A 19863-nucleotide genomic window follows, 5' to 3' on the forward strand; every position below is an offset into this window, starting at 1 on the left:
GGAGTAGGAGTAGTTCCCGTGGCAGAAAAACAACATGATGCGGTCACTGGGTGTGGGCAGAGCCTGCCTATGACGGTGCCGTTGCCTGAGGACGCACTCTCCGCATGGGTGGCGGGTGCCCCATTTTGTTTACTGGCGAGTTAACACAACCTTGGGCGTGGCGCATGCGCCCTGAACCCCGAATAGGTGCATTCGTCACTACGCAAGCGCCGGGCTGCTCTGGAAGGGAGACGCCGGAAATACGGAGGCGCGCTAGGGCCGGTCTCGCGGATTGTGACGGATGCAAAACAAAGTTACAGGCGGTTGGGGCTCAAGTGCGCAGGCGCAACGACGTTGCTAGGAGAAGAGCGGAGGCGCGGATAGAGCGGCAGGAGTGCGCAAGACAACAGTAGCACGCAGGCGCGGCATTAGCCGAGCGTCTCTCTTCGTAGGCGCAGTTGCTCGTAGGCGGTGGCAGGCAGCGCGCTGCGCAGGCGTGTCGAGGGGCGGGTGGTTCCTTCCTCTTTCCTTCCTATCTGAGCGTTCGGAGGGTGTGAGGTGCTGCCGCCATTTTGTCAGGATTCCCGGTGCCAGCTCGGCCGCGGCCATGCGTCCTGGAGTGAAGCTGTTCGTGGGGAACGTGCCCGAGGAGGCCACGGCCGAGGAGCTGGGCGAACTGTTCACGGGCGCGGTAGGCCCGGTGCTCGGCGTGGCCCTCATGAAGCAGTTCGCCTTCGTGCACCTGCGGGATGAGGCGGCCGCTGTCCGCGCCATCGCCCAGCTCAACGGGCACCAGCTGCACGGCCGCCGCATCGTGGTAGAGCCGTCCCGCCCGCGGCCCACCAACACTTGCAAGATCTTCGTGGGTAACGTTTCGGCGGCCTGCACCAGTGGAGAGCTGCGTGCGCTCTTCCAGCAGTACGGGCCCGTGGTGGAGTGCGACGTGGTGAAAGGTACCGACCCCCCCGAGTTCACTAACATCCCCCTTCCCCGGTACCGGCCCGTGATGGAGTGCGACGTGGGGAAAAGTACCGACCCTCGGGTTCCCTAACATCCCCTTTCCCGGTACGGACCCGTGGTGGAGTGCGAAGTGGGGGAAAGTACCGACCCTCGGGTTCCCTAACATCCCCCTTTCCCGGTACGGACCCGTGGTGGAGTGCGACGTGGTGCCCCCAGGATGTCCCTCCCCGCACCGGCCTGTGGTGGAGTGCGACGTGGTGTCCCGTCCCTCCTCCCCCATACTGGCCTGTGGTGGAGTTCGAGGTGGGGAAAGGTACCGACTCCCGAGTTCACCAACATCCCCCCTCCCCAGTACCGGCCTGTGGTGGAGTGTGGTGTCATGAAAGTTACCCAGCGGCTGGGACAGGGGCACCTTCCCCCCATACCAATTTATGGTGGAGTGTAACGTGGTCAAAGGGACTGAGTCCTAGGTACCCTGCCCATAGTGGAGTGCGACATGGACTCCTCCTACCCTTGGTACCGGCAGGTAGTGGAGTGTGACCTGGTCAGAGACTGACCTCTGGGATATTGCTCTCCCTGGACAGGGACTTTACACCCCCACTACCAGCCCATGGAGGAGTGCGACATGGTGAAAGATACCAATTTCTGGGTTCTCTGATCCACCCCTGGTACTGGCCTGTGGTGGAGTATAATGTAGCCAAAGGTAGTGGCCCCCAGGATCCTCAAGCCACCCAGCCCTGGTACTAGCCTGAGGTGGAGTGCAAGGTGGTCAAAAGAACCAACCCCTGGGATCTCCCCCTTCCCCTAGGATAGGGACTCTCTACTCCTAGTACTGGCCCATGATGGAATGTGATGTGGTGAAAGATACCGACTTCTAGGTTCCGTGACCACCTGGTACCAACCTGTGGTGAAAGGTTTCCTCTGCTGGGTTAGTACCAAACCCTGGTACTAACCCACGGTGGAGTGCAATATGGTGAAAGGTATAAACCCCTGGGCTCATTTCTCCCCTCCCCCACAGACCCATGGTGGAGTATGATGTGGTCAGAGGTTCCCCAACACTCCCCACCCTCAGTACAGGCCTGAGATGGAATGTGATATGGGAAAAGATATCAACTCTCTTCTCCCCCATGGGGTAGGAATCCATTCCCACGGAGAGGTTGGTTGAAGGGAATCTCTTCCCCCAGCAATGTGGACCCATGAGTCATGATTAAGGCTACAGTTTTGAATCGTGGGTATTTTTAGTAAAAGTCATGGACAGAAACAAAAAATCGTGGCCTGTCCATGACTTATACCATTAATACCCCTGATTGAATCTTAGGTGTAGGGGAAAGCCTGTGGCACCAGCTGCAGGGGGGGCACTGCTGGGGATGGGGGGAGCCCTGGGGGGCCAGCGGCTGCTCCAGCCGCCCTGGCACTGATGCTAGGAGCTGCTGATCTGCAGCAGCTCCTGCTGCCCTGGGACAGCTGCTCTGGTGAGGCTGGCTGTGGGGCCGCTCCAGCAGCCATGGGTATGGTTGTTTCCAGGGCCATCTGAATAGCTGGCCCCGGAGACAGCCACACTGGCTGCTGCAGAGGTCACAGGAAGTCACGGAATCTTTGACTTCTGCAACCTCAGTGTGTGACAAACACGGAGCCCTAATCATGATGGAGTGTGTGATGGGATTCCCGGGGTGCAGCCTGGGACTGTGGGATCGCTGTGCCCCCTGAACTGTCAAGCCTGGGCTGTCTCTCACAATACCAGGTGCTGTCATCACTCGGCACAACTGCACGTGGAGCTCCACACCCAGCTAGATTGCATGAATGCTCCCAGAGCCACTCATGAATCACAGAGGGAAAGGCACCAGCCCAATCCCCCCAGCCTTGCATCTCAGGCACTGTTCAGGATGAGCAATGCAGATTTATTAATTGGTTCATCACTTCATCAATGGAAAGTGGATATACACCAGCCTTTGCAAAACCTGAGCAAAACTCACTGGTAAAGATAAACAGTAAAACACATTTACTGACTACAAAAGATAGATTTTTAAGTGACTATGAATGTTAGGCAAAAAGTCAGTTAGTTACTAAAAGTAAATAAAATATAAGCATGCAGTCTAAACTCTCAACCCTATTAGACTGGGCAACATCTAGATTAAGTGTTTTTTTCCAATGCATTGGATATTGTAGTTCATAGTACACAGATTTCACACTTGAAATCTGGGCCAGTCCCCTCAGTTGGAGTCTTCAGTGTCCTTGTTGCTTGCAGTGTAGGTGGGTGAAGGAGAAAGGCCCAGCATGTGGCCACTGTGTTCTATTTTATTCCCTCAGTCCCATGTGCTTGGGGATCACCAGCCCAGGCATATCTGGGGGCATTGCTGAGTCTCCAGCTAAGATTGAGCAATTCCCCTGGTATGGCTTCATGCAGGTTAGTCTTTGAATTGTAGCTCCCTTGCTGGACAATGGTGGTTGATGGGTCGTTTGGTTACTTTCCTTGCTGTTGCCTCTGGGGAGCTAATATCTGACAGATTCCCCAACTTACAGAATGTTTTAGTGACAACCATACAACACAATTCTCATAACTTCATATGCGTTAATGATGTACATATATGGATAGAGAAATGACTTTCAGTAGATACCTTACAAGGCATGCTTTATATGTAAGATCCTGATTATATAAAAATCAGGAATATGGGAGTTACAGGACACTCCCCCAAGCTTATAGAATGTAACAGTCGAAGATACCAATCCTCTCAATGGAGCAGGGCCCATGCCACAAGACTAAGTCCAATATCTTCCTTCACCCAAGCAATTCCAGCCTGTGGTGGAGTGCCACATGGTTAAAGATATTGACCACTTGCTTATGGGCAGACACGCCCTCCCTCCATCTTTCTCTTTCTTTCCAGCAATGTGGGCCTGTAGTGGACTGCCGCATAGTCCAAGGTACCAACATCCTCATGAGGTGGAGACCCCCACCAATATCAATCCAGCAGTATGCATCTGGTGAAGTGAGATGTTACCATAGGTACTGATTGCCTCACATTTATGGGGGGGCATATACTACCCCCAACTCCTCCCTACACCAGTGGGGGAATGTGGGGCCTCTTTAGCAAAGCAAGCCGACATCAGAGCATGTAACATCAAAAGAGTACCAGTCTTCCCGTGGAGCAGGTATCGCACCCAATCTCTGACCTGTACTAGTGGGGAGTGGTTTTCAGCAACCGAGGTATAGAAATTGCCAAAAGTACTAATCCTATCTGGGGGTAGAGACCCCTTCTAATCCCTCATGGAGCAAATAATGCCCCAAAATTCCCTGTCTTTGCACCAGCAGGGAATTACTGGAGTTCTTTTGGAAGTATGAGTCCATGTGACCTAAAAGATGCTGACCGCATTAATCCTTACTCCACATGGGGCGGATACTCCCCATAACCTCCTGCCCCCCAGACACACACCAGTGGAGAGATGAAGGGGTTGTTCCAGGTACCGTGGCAGAGCGCAACATCAACAAAAGTACTGACTGCTCCCACCCCCCACTTTCACGGAGCATTTACTTTCTTCCACCAGCAAGTGGGTAACATCCACTCTAAACTTCACTGGGGCAGATACTGCCTTAATCCATACTCTTCTGCCCCAGCAAGGAGATGTGTGAGGCCTCTTCCAGCAGTATGGATGCATGGAAGAGTACATTGACAAAAGTACTCACCATCCCACCTCACCTCTTCAAGGAGCATGTCCCCCCTCAATTCAGCCCCTATACCTGCTGGAGCTGTGAGGTCTCTTCAGTTGGCACAGGCGTGTGATGAAGTGTGATATCAAAGGTGCCAACAGCATCTAACATATCCCCCCCCCCAGTCCTTCACTGTGACAGTGTGGTCTTTGCAGGTGTGTGGAGGTGCCCTTCCAAGGGGAGGAGAATGCAAAAATAGGTTGGGAGAAGGGCACAACCATTGCAGCAGCCAGAAGCTTGAGGGGAAGAGTAAAGGAGCAGAGACCTCACCCAACCTGATCATAGCCAGGAGAATCAGAGGGAGATATGGATAGAGGAAGGATAGCAACCAAAGGAGGAAATCTGGGGTTACATTTTGAATGATGGAGCCATCAGGCAGAGTTTAAGGGACAGTGGAAGGAACCCCAGCAGCTTGGGGTGGGGGTGGGGAAGAGTGGGTTATTTTTTCACTGGGCATTGCCAGTGAACAGTGGAATCCCCTTCCTTTTATATCAGTCTGACCAATATGTTTAATCCTCTGGCTCTTGGGAGTCTGGTAACATTTTCAAATGAACATGGGAGTGGGTAGGCAGGAGAGATTAATGGTGTAAATTGGACAAGACAAATACAGTCTGAGGATTTAGGTTGCAGGGCAAGAAAGAAGGTCTAATGAAGCAGGAGAGATGAGTGAACAGTATTCATAATTATTATTCCAGCTTCACTGGAATTTGGCAGACTTTATAGTTGTTATAGTCAGCTGTTTGACTACTGTCTGATGAATGCTGCTGAAATTGATTGAACAATATATCTGAAATTATCTGCTACTCCATCAGTTCCAGTAACACAATTATTACATAAAATGATGATTTAAGTTCTGGAGCTAAACATAACACAAACAATTACTGTTGCTTTATATTGAAATATTATGGTAGCACAGACATTTCTCTCTAGCTATTAGGCTTAGATGTAAGGTTAGTACCTGTCAGGTACATTTCTCTAAGCCTTAGATAATGTCCTCAAAGGTGGATATATTCTCAAAGCGCACCCTGCACCATCAGGCAGTTCATGAGCCTATTGTCAAATGCATCATTTCAAAATTGCCAACACCTCTCTACTTGTCCTCGAATATTGGTGATGTAGGCCAGAGACTGAGTGAAGTACTTTTGAGCCAACCACCCTACTTCTTCCCTGCATAAAAATTCCCTTTATATCCTGCGCCATTTTCTAGTGTCCCGGAGCCGCCGTCATGTGTGACACTTATATGGGACCATTTAATGGACAAATCACCACCACCCCTTTCCCTCATATAGGAACTGTACATTGAGAGCCCTGGTGCTCCGATCAGCTATGGTATCTCAGGGCCAGTAACCAATACTGCACTCTTTTCAGCTTCATGCCACCTTTGAATGCCTCATTCCTCTCATTACGTGTAGTGTAATCAAAGGTAATTACTCTGCTCTCCAGGAGACACAATCATGGAGCAGGGGTTGATACTCCTTTCTCTTGCACCTGCAGAGCTGTTTCAAGTGATATGGACCTGCCACCAAATGCAACATGGGTAACCATTTCTCCTTCACCAGTGTAAATACCCCTTCCAGGCCCAACCTCTGTGCCCATGAAGCTGTTCTCAAAAACAATACCATAACAGCCAATCAACTACAGTTCTTTTGGGGCCCATATACACCTGTATCATCCCAGCACTTCCAGGGGACTACACAACTTTGAAGGGCTGGCCAAAGCCCATAATCCAGTGTAATGAAAGGTAACAGACTTCCTTGCCTCAAAGGCTTGGGAGCAGCTCCATCCCCAGAGCCTAGCAGGGGGATAGCAGTAGCTTTCTGTGTCGGTGCTCTCTCTTCCCCCTTTCCTCTCATTTCCTTTTAGCTATCCTTCTCTTTTGATGCGCTATTATTTTCCTTTATCACTTTTTTCCTGCCTTTTTGTTTGTCTATTTGCAAAGAGCTCCATGCAGTCTCCCTTTCCTCCGAATGCCTGTGTCATGAAGTGTACAATCTAAATAGACCCCTTGCCTTTCCTCAGAGGGGTTTAACTGCCTCTCACTTCTAGCATGGTGTCTTGGGAGAAAATAATTTTCCTAATCCAAATATTATGGCTAAAAAGGGCCCCCATTCCCAGAGCAAATACTCCTAGCTTTTCATCCACTATATTCAAATATTCCGTGGCAGACGTCCCAGCTTCCTGACTCAACCAAATGAGCACAATGCACTCAGAGTCCTGTCTGCACATAGGATCATAGAATCACAGAATATCAGGGTTAGAAGGGACCTCAGGAGGTCATCTAGTCCAACCCCCTGCTCAAAACAGGACCAATCCCCAATTAAATCATCCCAGCCAGGGCTTTGTGAAGCCTGACCTTAAAAACTTCTAAGGAAGGAGATTCTACCACCTCCCTAGGTAACGCATTCCAGTGTTTCACCACCCTCCTAGTGAAAAAGTTTTTCCTAATATCCAACCTAAACCTCCCCCACTGCAACTTGAGACCATTACTCCTTGTCCTGTCATCTTCTACCACTGAGAATAGTCTAGAACCATCCTCTTTGGAACCACCTCTCAGGTAGTTGAAAGCAGCTATCAAATCCCCCCTCATTCTTCTCTTCTGCAGACTAAACAATCCCAGTTCCCTCAGCCTCTCCTCATAAGTCATGTGTTCCAGACCCCTAATCATTTTTGTTGCCCTCCGCTGGACTCTCTCCAATTTATCCACATCCTTCTTGTAGTGTGGGGCCCAAAACTGGACACAGTACTCCAGATGAGGCCTCACCAATGTCGAATAGAGGGGAACGATCACATCCCTCGATCTGCTCGCTATGCCCCTACTTATACATCCCAAAATGCCATTGGCCTTCTTGGCAACAAGGGCACACTGCTGACTCATATCCAGCTTCTCGTCCACTGTAACCCCTAGGTCCTTTTCCGCAGAACTGCTGCCTAGCCATTCGGTCCCTAGTCTGTAGCTGTGCATTGGGTTCTTCCGTCCTAAGTGCAGGACCCTGCACTTATCCTTATTGAACCTCATCAGGTTTCTTTTGGCCCAATCCTCCAATTTGTCTAGGTCCCTTTGTATCCTATCTCTGCCCTCCAACGTATCTACCGCTCCTCCCAGTTTAGTATCATCCGCAAATTTGCTAAGAGTGCAATCCACACCATCCTCCAGATCATTTATGAAGATATTGAACAAAACCGGCCCCAGGACCGACCCCTGGGGCACTCCACTTGACACCGGCTGCCAACTAGACATGGAGCCATTGATCACTACCCGTTGAGCCCGACAATCTAGCCAACTTTCTACCCACCTTATAGTCCATTCATCCAGCCCATACTTCTTTAACTTGCTGACAAGAATACTGTGGGAGACCGTGTCAAAAGCTTTGCTAAAGTCAAGAAACAATACATCCACTGCTTTCCCTTCATCCACAGAATCAGTAATCTCATCATAGAAGGCGATTAGATTAGTCAGGCATGACCTACCCTTGGTGAATCCATGCTGACTGTTCCTGATCACTTTCCTCTCGTGTAAGTGCTTCAGGATTGATTGTTTGAGGACCTGCTCCATGATTTTTCCGGGGACTGAGGTGAGGCTGACCGGCCTGTAGTTCCCAGGATCCTCCTTCTTCCCTTTTTTAAAGATTGGCACTACATTAGCCTTTTTCCAGTCATCTGGGACTTCCCCCATTCGCCACGAGTTTTCAAAGATAATGGCCAATGGCTCTGCAATCACATCCGCCAATTCCTTTAGCACTCTCGGATGCAACTCGTCCGGCCCCATGGACTTGTGCACGTCCAGCTTTTCTAAATAGTCCCTAACCACCTCTTTCTCCACAGAGGGCTGGCCATCTACTCCCCATGTTGCGATGCCCAGCGCAGCAGTCCGGGAGCTGTCCTTGTTAGTGAAGACAGAGGCAAAAAAAGCATTGAGCACATTAGCTTTTTCCACATCCTCTGTCACTAGGTTGCCTCCCTCATTCAGTAAGGGGCCCACACTTTCCTTGGCTTTCTTCTTGTTGCCAACATACCTGAAGAAACCCTTCTTGTTACTCTTGACATCTCTTGCTAGCTGCAGCTCCAGGTGCGATTTGGCCCTCCTGATTTCATTCCTACATGCCCGAGCAATATTTTTATACTCTTCCCTGGTCATATGTCCAACCTTCCACTTCTTGTAAGCTTCTTTTTTATGTTTAAGATCCGCTAGGATTTCACCATTAAGCCAAGCTGGTCGCCTGCCATATTTACTATTCTTTTGACTCATCGGGATGGTTTGTCCCTGTAACCTCAACAGGGATTCCTTGAAATACAGCCAGCTCTCCTGGACTCCTTTCCCCTTCATGTTAGTCCCCCAGGGGATCTTACCCATCTGCTCCCTGAGGGAGTCAAAGTCTGCTTTCCTGAAGTCCAGGGTCCGTATCCTGCTGCTTACCTTTCTTCCCTGTGTCAGGATCCTGAAGTCGACCATCTCATGGTCACTGCCTCCCAGATTCCCATCCACTTTTGCTTCCCCCACTAATTTTTCCCTGTTTGTGAGCAGGAGGTCAAAAAAAGCTCCCCCCCTAGTTGGCTCGTCTAGCACTTGCACCAGGAAATTGTCCCCTACGCTTTCCAAAAACTTCCTGGATTGTCTATGCACCGCTGTATTGCTCTCCCAGCAAATATCAGGAAAATTAAAGTCACCCCTGAGAACCAGGGCGTGCGATCTAGTAGCTTCTGCGAGTTGCCGGAAGAAAGCCTCATCCACCTCATCCCCCTGATCCGGTGGTCTATAGCAGACTCCCACCACTACATCACTCTTGTTGCTCACACTTCTAAACTTAATCCAGAGACACTCAGGTTTTTCTGCAGTTTCGTACTGGAGCTCTGAGCAGTCATACTGCTCCCTTACATACAGTGCTACTCCCCCACCTTTTCTGCCCTGCCTGTCCTTCCTGAACAGTTTATAACCATCCATGACAGTACTCCAGTCATGTGAGTTATCCCACCAAGTCTCTGTTATTCCAATCACGTCATAATTCCCTGACATCACCAGGACCTCCAGTTCTCCCTGCTTGTTTCCAAGGCTTTGTGCATTCGTATATAAGCACTTGAGAGAACCTGCTGATCGCCCCTCATTCTCAGTATGAGGCAGGAGCCCTCCCCTCACAGACGTTCCTGCCTGTGCTTCCTCCCGGTATCCCGTTTTCCCACTTACCTCAGGGCTTTGGTCTCCTTCCCCCAGTGAACCTAGTTTAAAGCCCTCCTTACTAGGTTAGCCAGCCTGCTCGCAAAGATGCTCTTCCCTCTCTTCGTAAGATGGAGCCCGTCTCTGCCCAGCACTCCTCCTTCATGGAACACCATCCCATGGTCAAAGAATCCAAAGCCTTCTCTCCGACACCACCTGCGTAGCCATTCGTTGACTTCCACGATTCGACGGTCCCTGCCCTGGCCTTTTCCTTCCACGGGGAGGATGGACGAGAACACCACTTGTGCCTCAAACTCCTTTATCCTTCTTCCCAGAGCCACGTAGTCCGCAGTGATCCGCTCAAGGTCATTCTTGGCAGTATCATTGGTGCCCACGTGGAGAAGCAGGAAGGGGTAGCGATCCGAGGGCTTGATGAGTCTCGGCAGTCTCTCCGTCACATCGCGAATCTTAGCCCCTGGCAAGCAGCAGACTTCTCGGTTTTCCCGGTCAGGGCGGCAGATAGATGACTCAGTCCCCCGGAGGAGAGAGTCCCCGACCACCACCACCCGCCTCCTTCTCTTGGGAGTGGTGGTCGTGGAACCCCCAACCTCAGGACATCGCATCTCATGCCTTCCAACCAGCGGAGTCTCCTTCTGCTTTCTCCCCCCAGACGTATCGTCTGGTCCACTCTCCGCAATGGTACCTCTGGAGAGAACATGAAAGCGGTTAGTTACCTGTGTCTGCGTTGCTGGAACCCGGACATTCCCCCTTCTTCTTCTGGAGGTCACATGTTGCCAAGCTTCTTCACTGGCCTCTTGGCTCCGCTGTGCAACCTGCTCTAAATCTTTAGAGCTTTGTGCCTGTAGAAGCATATCCTGACATGAGCTGTGTGTTCCTTCTGAATGTTATAAAGTTCTTCATCCAGGGCAAGGTGATGAAACGCGGCATTTCCTGGACCTAATATTAAATACAACATGCTCTCCCCATACTGCGTGCTGCCTGTTGCTGCGGTTGGGCTACCCTTCTCTCCACGGGGCCCAGCTCAGCTTTGCAGTGCCTGAGTATGCCATGGACTCGTTTCAGAGTGTGGTGGTGCAGAACAATAGCATCTCTAATTGCATAGTTATTTCCCCTTCCTGTTTAGGTAAATAAGGCCTCTTACACATGGGTCCCAAGAAAAAATTCCAAGTGTCACCTGTTGTATGGGCTAGATTTGAGTGACCTAGACTTGCCATTGATTGTGACCTGGTTAACTGCAACCCACAGAACCTGTGTGTACTAGTGCCACTGGAGGCATGGCCTATTAAGTAACTTTTTCTTCACTGTAAATAACAATCCCTTCCCTGTGCCATGCCTTGCACAGCCTGTATGGATTTGAGGATGGAGAGGGATCTCAATTTTGGTGTTGCCAGCTGCGGTTTTTCCCTTCAAAGGATCTCACCAGCCCTTCTGCCCAAAGCTTTGGCCTAGGGTTTGATGTTTTGGGCTCAGGCCTAAGCCCAAGTCCCCCATTTAGCATGAGAACCCTTTGCTGTGGCCGTTTGCATTTTCATGCTGATCTGCTAATACTGTTGCTGAGTGTCTTACCTTCAAAGGTTGTGTTCCAATGTTACTGCTTTTTCCTCTACCAATCATCACTTGAACTGACCAAGAGTATTCAGCCTGCCTTCTGTCATGCAATTTAGATCATTTATGCCACATGCCACTTGTTCACCATATAGGAACTGACCAGCACAGATGCTTCCATATGCTTTGTTCATTGTGCAATAGGGAGCCCTTTTCTCAGGGTTCTAACATGCTCAGAAAATGCTGAGCTTTGGGATCTGTTTTAATTCAGGAAGAGAATGAAAGAACCAAACCATAAATAGTGGTGATGGCTCTTCTGTAATTGCTGGAGAAAACGAATCCTGAGTGTTTCACCTGACTTGCTTTAATGCCCTTATCTTCACTTGCAGGTGGTTGATAACAGTCCAACATGGTGTAATCTGCACAGCCAACTCAAGTGTGTTGAGATGTTTGCTGACTTCTTGAGATACTTTGAGAGATGTATTTTTCAACTTTTTTTAGCTGCCTAGATCTGAGCAAGTCATTGTGATTCGTATAGCACTACTCTGTTTGGACTAGGGATGTGGGAAATTCTTCATCAGTTGGAGTCTCTATGTTGAAATTGTGTGTGCCTCTTTTTCAGATACATTCTATTTTTGCCCAAAACAGGCTGGATTCAGCAGTCACTGGACGAGATTATCTTGCCCATGTTATTGCAGGAGGTCAGATTACATGATTATAATGGTCCCTTCTGGTTTAAAATCTACAAATGTAATCTGTGAATCTATTTTCATAGACCTGACCATCACACATGAACAACAGATTGTCATGCCCACTTACTAAAAGACTGCACCATAACAGTATTGCTGAAAACTATTTTTCTAGTGCAGAGTCCTTGGGACCACCTGCTTCTATAGGCAGAAATCAGCTACAGCATTACTGGTGTCCAAAAAACACCAGCTTCTCACCATTCACCATTCACCAAACATGAAGGCCAGTAACAAGAGCAGGCAAGATCTCCACAACTCCTTGATGTATATAAGGCCTTGCTGAACTTGAGAAATCCCAAGGTTTCATTTGGGCCTGCTGGTAATAGCAGAAGGATGGTTGGAGGCACTTAAAGAGAGCCTGTGAGGCACTGGTGCATCTGATGACTTTGGACATAGGCAGATCTTGCTTGCCTATACAGTTGGATGTTTTTCTAGCACAACTGTTTGAATCGCTGGAACCCAGCCTTGCTGGTAGGGCCCTATTGGGCCAAGTGAGCCTTTGGGAAAGAGGGATGGGGTTGGGAGTACAGCATGGCTCCAACTCCTTCATTTCCAGATTAAATTTAGTATTTCCATTCTGTCTTGTTGGTTGAGAAAGATGGCCTATTTGTGAAGTAGGCCAGCAGAAGCCATGTTTGAACACTAAGAATCCTTACCATGGCACTTCTGAGTTCCTAAGCCTACAGAACCCCTGGAGAGGGTGCCCACCAGGGACAGTGCAGCTTCCCATGTTGCTGGTCCCAAGTCAGCCCTTGCAAACTGGGATTCAGTACATTGGAAAAGGCACCTGTTGCTTCAGGGTCCCCAAAAATGTGGCAGATAGGAGTTTCTGGAACAATGAATTTGTGAGCTGTGCTCTGCCTGCTAAGAATATCCAGTCCATGAGTGGCCAGTTCCATTCTCCTTTTTGTTCATTATAAAAGAGCTGGACTCTGTAGAGGCAAATAAATTGAAATGACTTGCCATAGCCCTCAATATAGGAGTGGAGAAATAGCACAGTCTGGATTCTGCATCGTAGCAGGGAGGTTGAGCAATGGGGCTTGGGTGGGCTGATTTTCATCCCTTGAGCCGTTAATTCCCATCGTGTCCTCTGCGTTTAGGGGCTGGCTCTGTCATCTAGAGTAGTGGTTCTCAAAGCCAGTCCGCCGCTTATTCAGGGAAAGCCCCTGGCGGGCCGGACCAGTTTGTTAACCTGCTGCATCTGCAGCTTCGGCTGATCGCAGCTCCCACTGGCTGCGGTTCGCTGCTTCAGGCCAATGGGGGCTGTGGGAAGGGCGGCCAGCATGTCCCTTGGCCCGCGCTGCTTCCCGCAGCCCTCATTGGCCTGGAGCAGCGAACCGTGGCCAGTGGGAGCTGTGATCGGCTGAACCTGCAGACACAGCAAGTAAACAAACCGGTCTGGCCCACCAGGGGCTTTCCCTGAACAAGCGGCGGACTGGCTTTGAGAACCACTCATCTAGAGCATAGGGATCTAAATTATGAAGTATTGGATTAGGCATGTGCTTTGTGTTCAGTAAAATTCTAGTTTCTTGTAAGTGTGTTTTTTCTAAACTGCTTTAGAATTACTGCTGTTGGAACATTCCCTAGCTCCTGTAGTGTCATAAATGTAATAGTCACTTCAAGTGTTTTGCTGGTATAGACTAGAATTATGCCTACAAGAAAATATCATTCTAGATTTCTGTGTGTAAGATAGTTATCTCAGTCGCTGTAGCTTTGAATTTAGTATAGCTATTATGTTCAACCTGAGATCCTTCCACAGACTAAAACACTTCATTGTTTTTTCAAAAAACTAAGGGAAACCATACAGTTTCTGTAAGTCAGAGGTAAAGATTCCAAATTATTAATATATGTAGACTTATAAACTAACTACACTTGCCATGCAGGGAGGAAATGATAGTGGATTTGGTTGTCAAAGATGATGCAGCACAGAAAATGTGCCTTTTTGAATTAAAAATAAGTTGAGAAACTAGAGGTAAATCCTTTTGAAATACTGAATTTTTCAGTGTATTTGTAAAGCTTACACCCTACTGAATTTCAGGATTATTAAAGTCAGAATAGTCATGGGGCTGCTACTTTTTCTACTTATTTGGCTTTTTAGAATATAAAAGGCGCCCAGTCTTGGTTCTAGATGTTCTGACATACTTGATTTTCACAAATACTTAAACTGATTGCTCACTCCACAGACTAAATATACTTTAATAAAGGAAGATCCTTTTGTAGATCTTAAATACAGTCCTTCTAACCCTGTTTAAGTTTGTACTCTACAGTGTAATATCTTTGACAAACTAGAGGGTTCCAAAGCAGATTAGTTTGGATGTTTTTGCAAGATTAGCATGACCTGCTGGAAGAATCTCTAGTTTATGGATAGCTAGTGATAGTTTCCTTCCTGAAATTTCAAGAAAACTGTATTGGTTACATGTTCTTTAATGGCACAGAATGGGCCAAATTCTACTCTGGTATGACTCCATAAACTTCAATTTGGCTCAGTGTGTTCAGGACTGAATGAGACAATATTGCAGAATTTAAGGTTTTGGGAACTATTTGAGGGTATTTGTATACAAACCTACTGAGCACATGGATTTCTTTCTGTGCCATGATTAGATACTGGTGGGTTTTTTCTACATTTTTGTTAGAATAGACTGCAGTTTTCATAACATAGCAGCTATGGTAAATTGGGGTAATTTAGCTGCCAGCCAGCAGTGTATTAGGTTACAATACAAACTCTGTTTATACCCAAACTGCATTTAAGCAATAGCAGAGAGATGCGTGCATCTGTTAAGTGTTCGATCCTGTAATAAAATGTCTTGTCTTCTTCACTGATAACCCTCTGTCTACTTTATCAGACTATGCATTTGTTCACATGGAGAAAGAAGCAGATGCAAAAGTTGCCATCGAAAATCTTAACGGAAAGGAAGTGAAAGGAAGAAGAGTCAATGTGGAACTCTCTACTAATGTTCAGAAAAAGGGGGCAGGACAAAATGCCCAGGCAGGCCCCAATGCTGACAAGAGCAAGAGATCAAGTGTGGACTATAGAGAAAAATATCAACCCAAGATCGATGGTTATGAGCAGCTTAGGCCTACAGACTCTACGTATGCATCAGTCTCTGCAGGATACACTGCATCCTCGCTCTACGATTATCAGCAGCGCTTCGGTGGCACCAACACTTCAAGCAAATACAACTCATTTGATACTCAGACAAGGCAAGCATCTCCCTCATATTTTGGAAGGGACAGAAGCCCAATTCGACGATCACCAACAAGAATCGGCTTTGCCACTGTGTCGCTACCCATGACAGCACAACCAGCATCCTACAGAGCTCAGCCATCAACCTCACTGGGTGCAACCTACAGAGCCCAGCCCTCTGCATCACTTGGAATGTCTTACAGACCCCAGCCAACAACGGGACAGGCAGCATCTTACAGGGCCCAGCCCTCGACCTCACTTGGAAATACTTACAGAACCCAGTCCTCTGTTTCACTAGGAGCTTCTAATACCCAGCCTGCAGCCTCATCACTAAATTCCTACAGCGCCCAGGCTGCTGCTTCTTACAACACCCAGGCTGCAGCTTCCCAGTTAGCCTCTTATGGGGTCCAGTCCACAGCAACACTAGCGTCATCCTATGGAGCTCAGCCTTCAGCCACGCATGCAGCCTCTTATGGTACTCAGCCTGTGGCTGGTTACTCAGCCTCCTATGGAGCTCAGCCAACAGCCACACATGCAGCTGCTGCCTATGCAGCTCAGCCTGCGGCTGGTCACACAGCCACCTATGGAGCCCAGCCTGTGGCCACGCATGCAGCCGCCTATGGAGCCCAGCCTGCAGCTAGCCACTTGGCTTCTTATGGAGCCCAGCCTGTGGACAGCCACTCAACCTCTTATGGAGCCCAGCCTGCAGCTACTCTCTCAGCCTCGTATGGTGCTCAGCCTGCAGCTGCTCTCGCAGCCTCGTATGGTGCTCAGCCTGCAGCTGCTCTCGCAGCCTCGTATGGCGCCCAGCCTGTGGCCGGCCATTCAGCCTCGTATGGCGCCCAGCCTGTGGCCGGCCATTCAGCCTCGTATGGCGCCCAGCCTACAGCTGTGCTCTCAGCAACCTATGGTGCCCAGCCTGCATCCACTCTGGCTGCATCTTATAGCAATCAGTCTGCGGCAGCTTCCTACAAATCACAGGTCTCTGCTCCACTGACCACACCCTATAGAACACAGTCTTCAAACTCAATGTCAGCTTCATATACAGCACAGCAGCCCTCCTCTGTTCCCTTGGCAGTCACTTTCAGAGCTCAGCCTGTGACTGCATATGATGGGCCAACCCAGCTTGGACAACAAGCAACCCCGTATTTGGGACTGTCTCAGTCTTCTGCTGCTGCTGCCATCGCACCACCATACGAACGCACCCGCCTCTCTCCTCCACGGAGTGCTGGCTATGACGATCCTTTCAAAAAATCATCTGCTTTGGCTAAAAGGTATGCTGCTAAGCCAATGATAATACTTTGCACATAAATAGAACCTCTCATCCAAGGATCTCGATGTGCTGTCCAAGGGACTAGAGGCATTCAGACTCAATACAAGTCTATTGGTCTTCGCCTTTATAAACTTGGTTCTGCTTCACCAAAAGGTGGAAATTCCCCTGCTAATACATTACACTAACTTACTGTTTTGGAAGCATTGACAGGGTGGGAGGTGAAACTCGATGCATTATTAAAATGGTTTCCCACTCTGGCACTAATACAGATCCTTACATAGTTCCCCCTTCCAATTTCTTTGCTTCTGGTGCGTCTGTCTAGGGTTAAGGGTGGGATAATAGGCTGGCGTGCCCCTCTTTCCGGTCTGCAGATTCTACTGGATATTGATTTAGTGTTTTCTTACAGTTTTGTGTGAAAATTGCAAGATTGGCAGCCCCGGGGACTGGAAACTTCTACCTAGGGCGTGTATACCCCAGACAATGGCACTGCAGATTTCTTGCACTCTACCACAGACAGTATGCCTTATCCCTCACTTGGAACTACAACCCTTAGGGCTAAGATGGGGAGTTCAGTTTCTCTCTCAGGTTGGCACCTCTGCTTACACTGCGAATGAAAGATTCAACTACTGTCAGTTGTGGTGGTGCTGTGTTGTAGGTGCCTGCTCTCTAGGAACTGGACTGAGACCACTGTTACGGACCTGGATTGGATTTTAACCAATGTCCTCAACCCCATAAGTCGTCAGACCAGTCCTCCCTATTTTCAGTGTTTAATAAGTAAATGGGCTGCATTTGTAAAGAGAAATGGCAGGCATATCCAGCTCTTGTTTCCCATGTGCTGTTTACTTGCCTAAGAGTTGGGGGAAATTTAACATGTATATTTGAGGTATCCACCAAAGGAGGTAAAAGATAGCTAAGGAACTGTTCTGAAAAGAACTAATTAACCCACAAGTTCCTCTGGTTTGCCTTAGTGAGACGTGTACTAATAGTGTTGCTCTGTGGGTATTGTTTTCACTGGAGAGATTCTGATCTCTCATGAGGGTCTCCCCAAATATATTGCTTAACCAGAGCGCTGTTAGGCCATTATCACAGACCCTTTTGTTTTATTCATTAAATGTCTCTTTTCTTGACCAGGTACAGTTCCGACCGCCGTTTATCTGACCTCTCAGATTACCGTCGTTTAGCAGACTCGCCACTTGTGTACCGTCATTCGCCGACAAAGTCCCCGCTGGATTATCGCCGTCTTCCAGAAGCGCATTCCGACTATGCCCGTTATTCGGGTGCCTATGGCGATTATATGCATACTGCTCGGCTACATTCTAATTACCAGCGCCGCCTGTAGGTGGGGTTGGGGTTCCTGTTCCAGATGGGGGCAGTATCATTGATTACATGTTCCCCACTGGGACACGCTTTCTTAGCATAAAGCCAATCTGCGTCTTTACTAGGCTGGCTTCCTCATTCAGTTCTCTGCAGATTCTGAGTTACTAAATTTCCTTCCCTCCCATGCTATCTCAGGTGTCATTACAGCCTGTCGTTTTGGCTCTGTTCCTTAATGTCACTTGATCAAAGAATTATTTGAGGCGATAGTATGAGGCGTCTCTGAGACATGCTACTACATCCAACACAAATAGCATTCTCCTGGTCTTTACTTTGGGGGGTTTTATTTTCAGCTGCCTTTTTTGTTGCGTTTTTAGAATGATCTGAATTTATGATCTCAAGAAGAACCTGTGCTGCAACCCCAGGAATGATGTAAACAACTGCTGCACATTGTGTCTTTGAAAGTCGAAGACTCGAGTTCCTTCATGCTCCAGTAGGGCTAAGAATGCCATAGCATATCTGGAATCGGTTTTTGTTTGCAACTCTTGATGCTAATGTCTCCATTAGTAAGACATAAGTTGCTCATGCAGAATTCCTAATAAATGCAGTTCACAATGACTGTTGCTCAGTATTGTTTTTATAACCCGAGCAATTGCTTTCTCTGAATGGAAGAGCAAATGCTCTTTTATGTAACGTGAAAATCCTTTTTCTTTTTACACCGGTGTTAAGTTTGCAGTAGGTGTGATGATCGAATCTATACATCTGAAATGAGTTAGTTTTTGTATTGACTGTAAATAAAATGCAGGCTATTTACAGTTTAGAAAGTTGTCTGGTGTATTTTTTCTTCTAGTTTAATTTGGTTTCAGGAGTAATGTCCCATATTCTTTAACTCTCTTCCTTTCATCCTAAAGGTAAATCAAAGGACTTTAATGAGTGCATACATACAGTACCACTGCAAGGCAGCCAGCTCTAGGGAAGAAGAAATGTGGTAGCCAGGTGGTGCACAACAGAGAGCTGGAGTATTGGCCAAGAGCAGGCCAGATCTCTGTTCTTAAGATGTGCTGTAAGATTTGTTGTTGCATCATAGGTGTGCCCCTTAACAGACATGTCGGAGGTCTCTGAGAGCTTATAGTTTAAACAGAAAATGTGCTTGGGAGAAGAGCAGTGGGTGACTTCATTTCTTAAAGTGGGTCAACACCTCATCTTAATTCTCATTCCAAAGTACCTCTCCCCAGGACACTGCCTGGTACCAGGTTCATCTACCTCTGCAGCATGGAGCTCTCCATCAGCTCTTCTGGGCATTTAAACCTGCAATTTGAAGGTATTCGGTGTTCGCCATCTATATGATGCCAGAATTGAACTTCCAGTCCCTGCCCTGAATTTGTTACAGCATAAATTGATAAAGGACAGGTGTAGAGAAGGGAAGGACAAGGGCTAAAGAAATGTCTTGCCTTGAGAGAATGATCTGAATTTTCTAATTAGGGCAGAGTAGCTAGGAAGAAGCAAGTGGCCTAGGCATGTAAGGGCAGACTAAAGGAATGATTTCTGAAGGACTGAAAACACTGGGGACAGGAAAAGGATGTGTCTCTGCATGAAGACTAGTGTGGAATCACAGAGGTGAGGTTAGCAAGAGAGGGGGGAAGAGGTGAGCTGAGAGTGCAAGGATCAAGGAGGAGACCCACCTTCAAGTAGATTGGGGTGGGAGTGGATTTGATGAATGTTAGAAAAGATGATCAGATGAGATCAGATTGTGGCTTGCTGGACTTTAGGGGGGATGTTACATCTGCAAGGATTAAGGATGTTCAAAATCCCAACTTGCTTCCTGGACTCTTCCCAGCGTTCCATCTGGCTGCACCTACAACATGACAATGATGGCAGCTGCTGGGGTTAGAATCTGCTTGCTCCCTCCTGATGGCAACACCAGTGGGGTGTTTTTTTTTTTTATTAGTAGCAATAATGTTGCTGCTCTTTCTAGAAGTTGTTTGA

General features: G+C 48.2%; 1 protein-coding gene across 2 annotated transcripts; it reads left to right on the forward strand.

Moving 5' to 3' along the window:
* Positions 1–469: 469 nt before the first annotated feature.
* RBM14 (RNA binding motif protein 14) lies at positions 470–19534 on the forward strand. Of its 2 annotated transcripts, XM_074958049.1 has the most exons (3): positions 470–932; positions 14950–16564; positions 17695–19534. In XM_074958049.1, the coding sequence occupies exons 1-3, from the start codon at positions 587–589 to the stop codon at positions 17900–17902; spliced, it is 2169 nt and encodes a 722-aa protein (XP_074814150.1). In that variant the 5' UTR covers positions 470–586; the 3' UTR covers positions 17903–19534. The 2 variants fall into 2 exon arrangements, with proteins under 2 accessions (XP_074814150.1, XP_074814151.1); XM_074958050.1 differs by lacking the exon at positions 14950–16564 and having other exon boundaries at positions 471–932; positions 17695–17883.
* The last annotated feature ends 329 nt before the right edge of the window (positions 19535–19863 follow it).

The sequence above is a fragment of the Natator depressus genome, chromosome 7 (genome assembly GCF_965152275.1).
Source record: "Natator depressus isolate rNatDep1 chromosome 7, rNatDep2.hap1, whole genome shotgun sequence".
Lineage (NCBI taxonomy): Eukaryota > Metazoa > Chordata > Testudines > Cheloniidae > Natator > Natator depressus.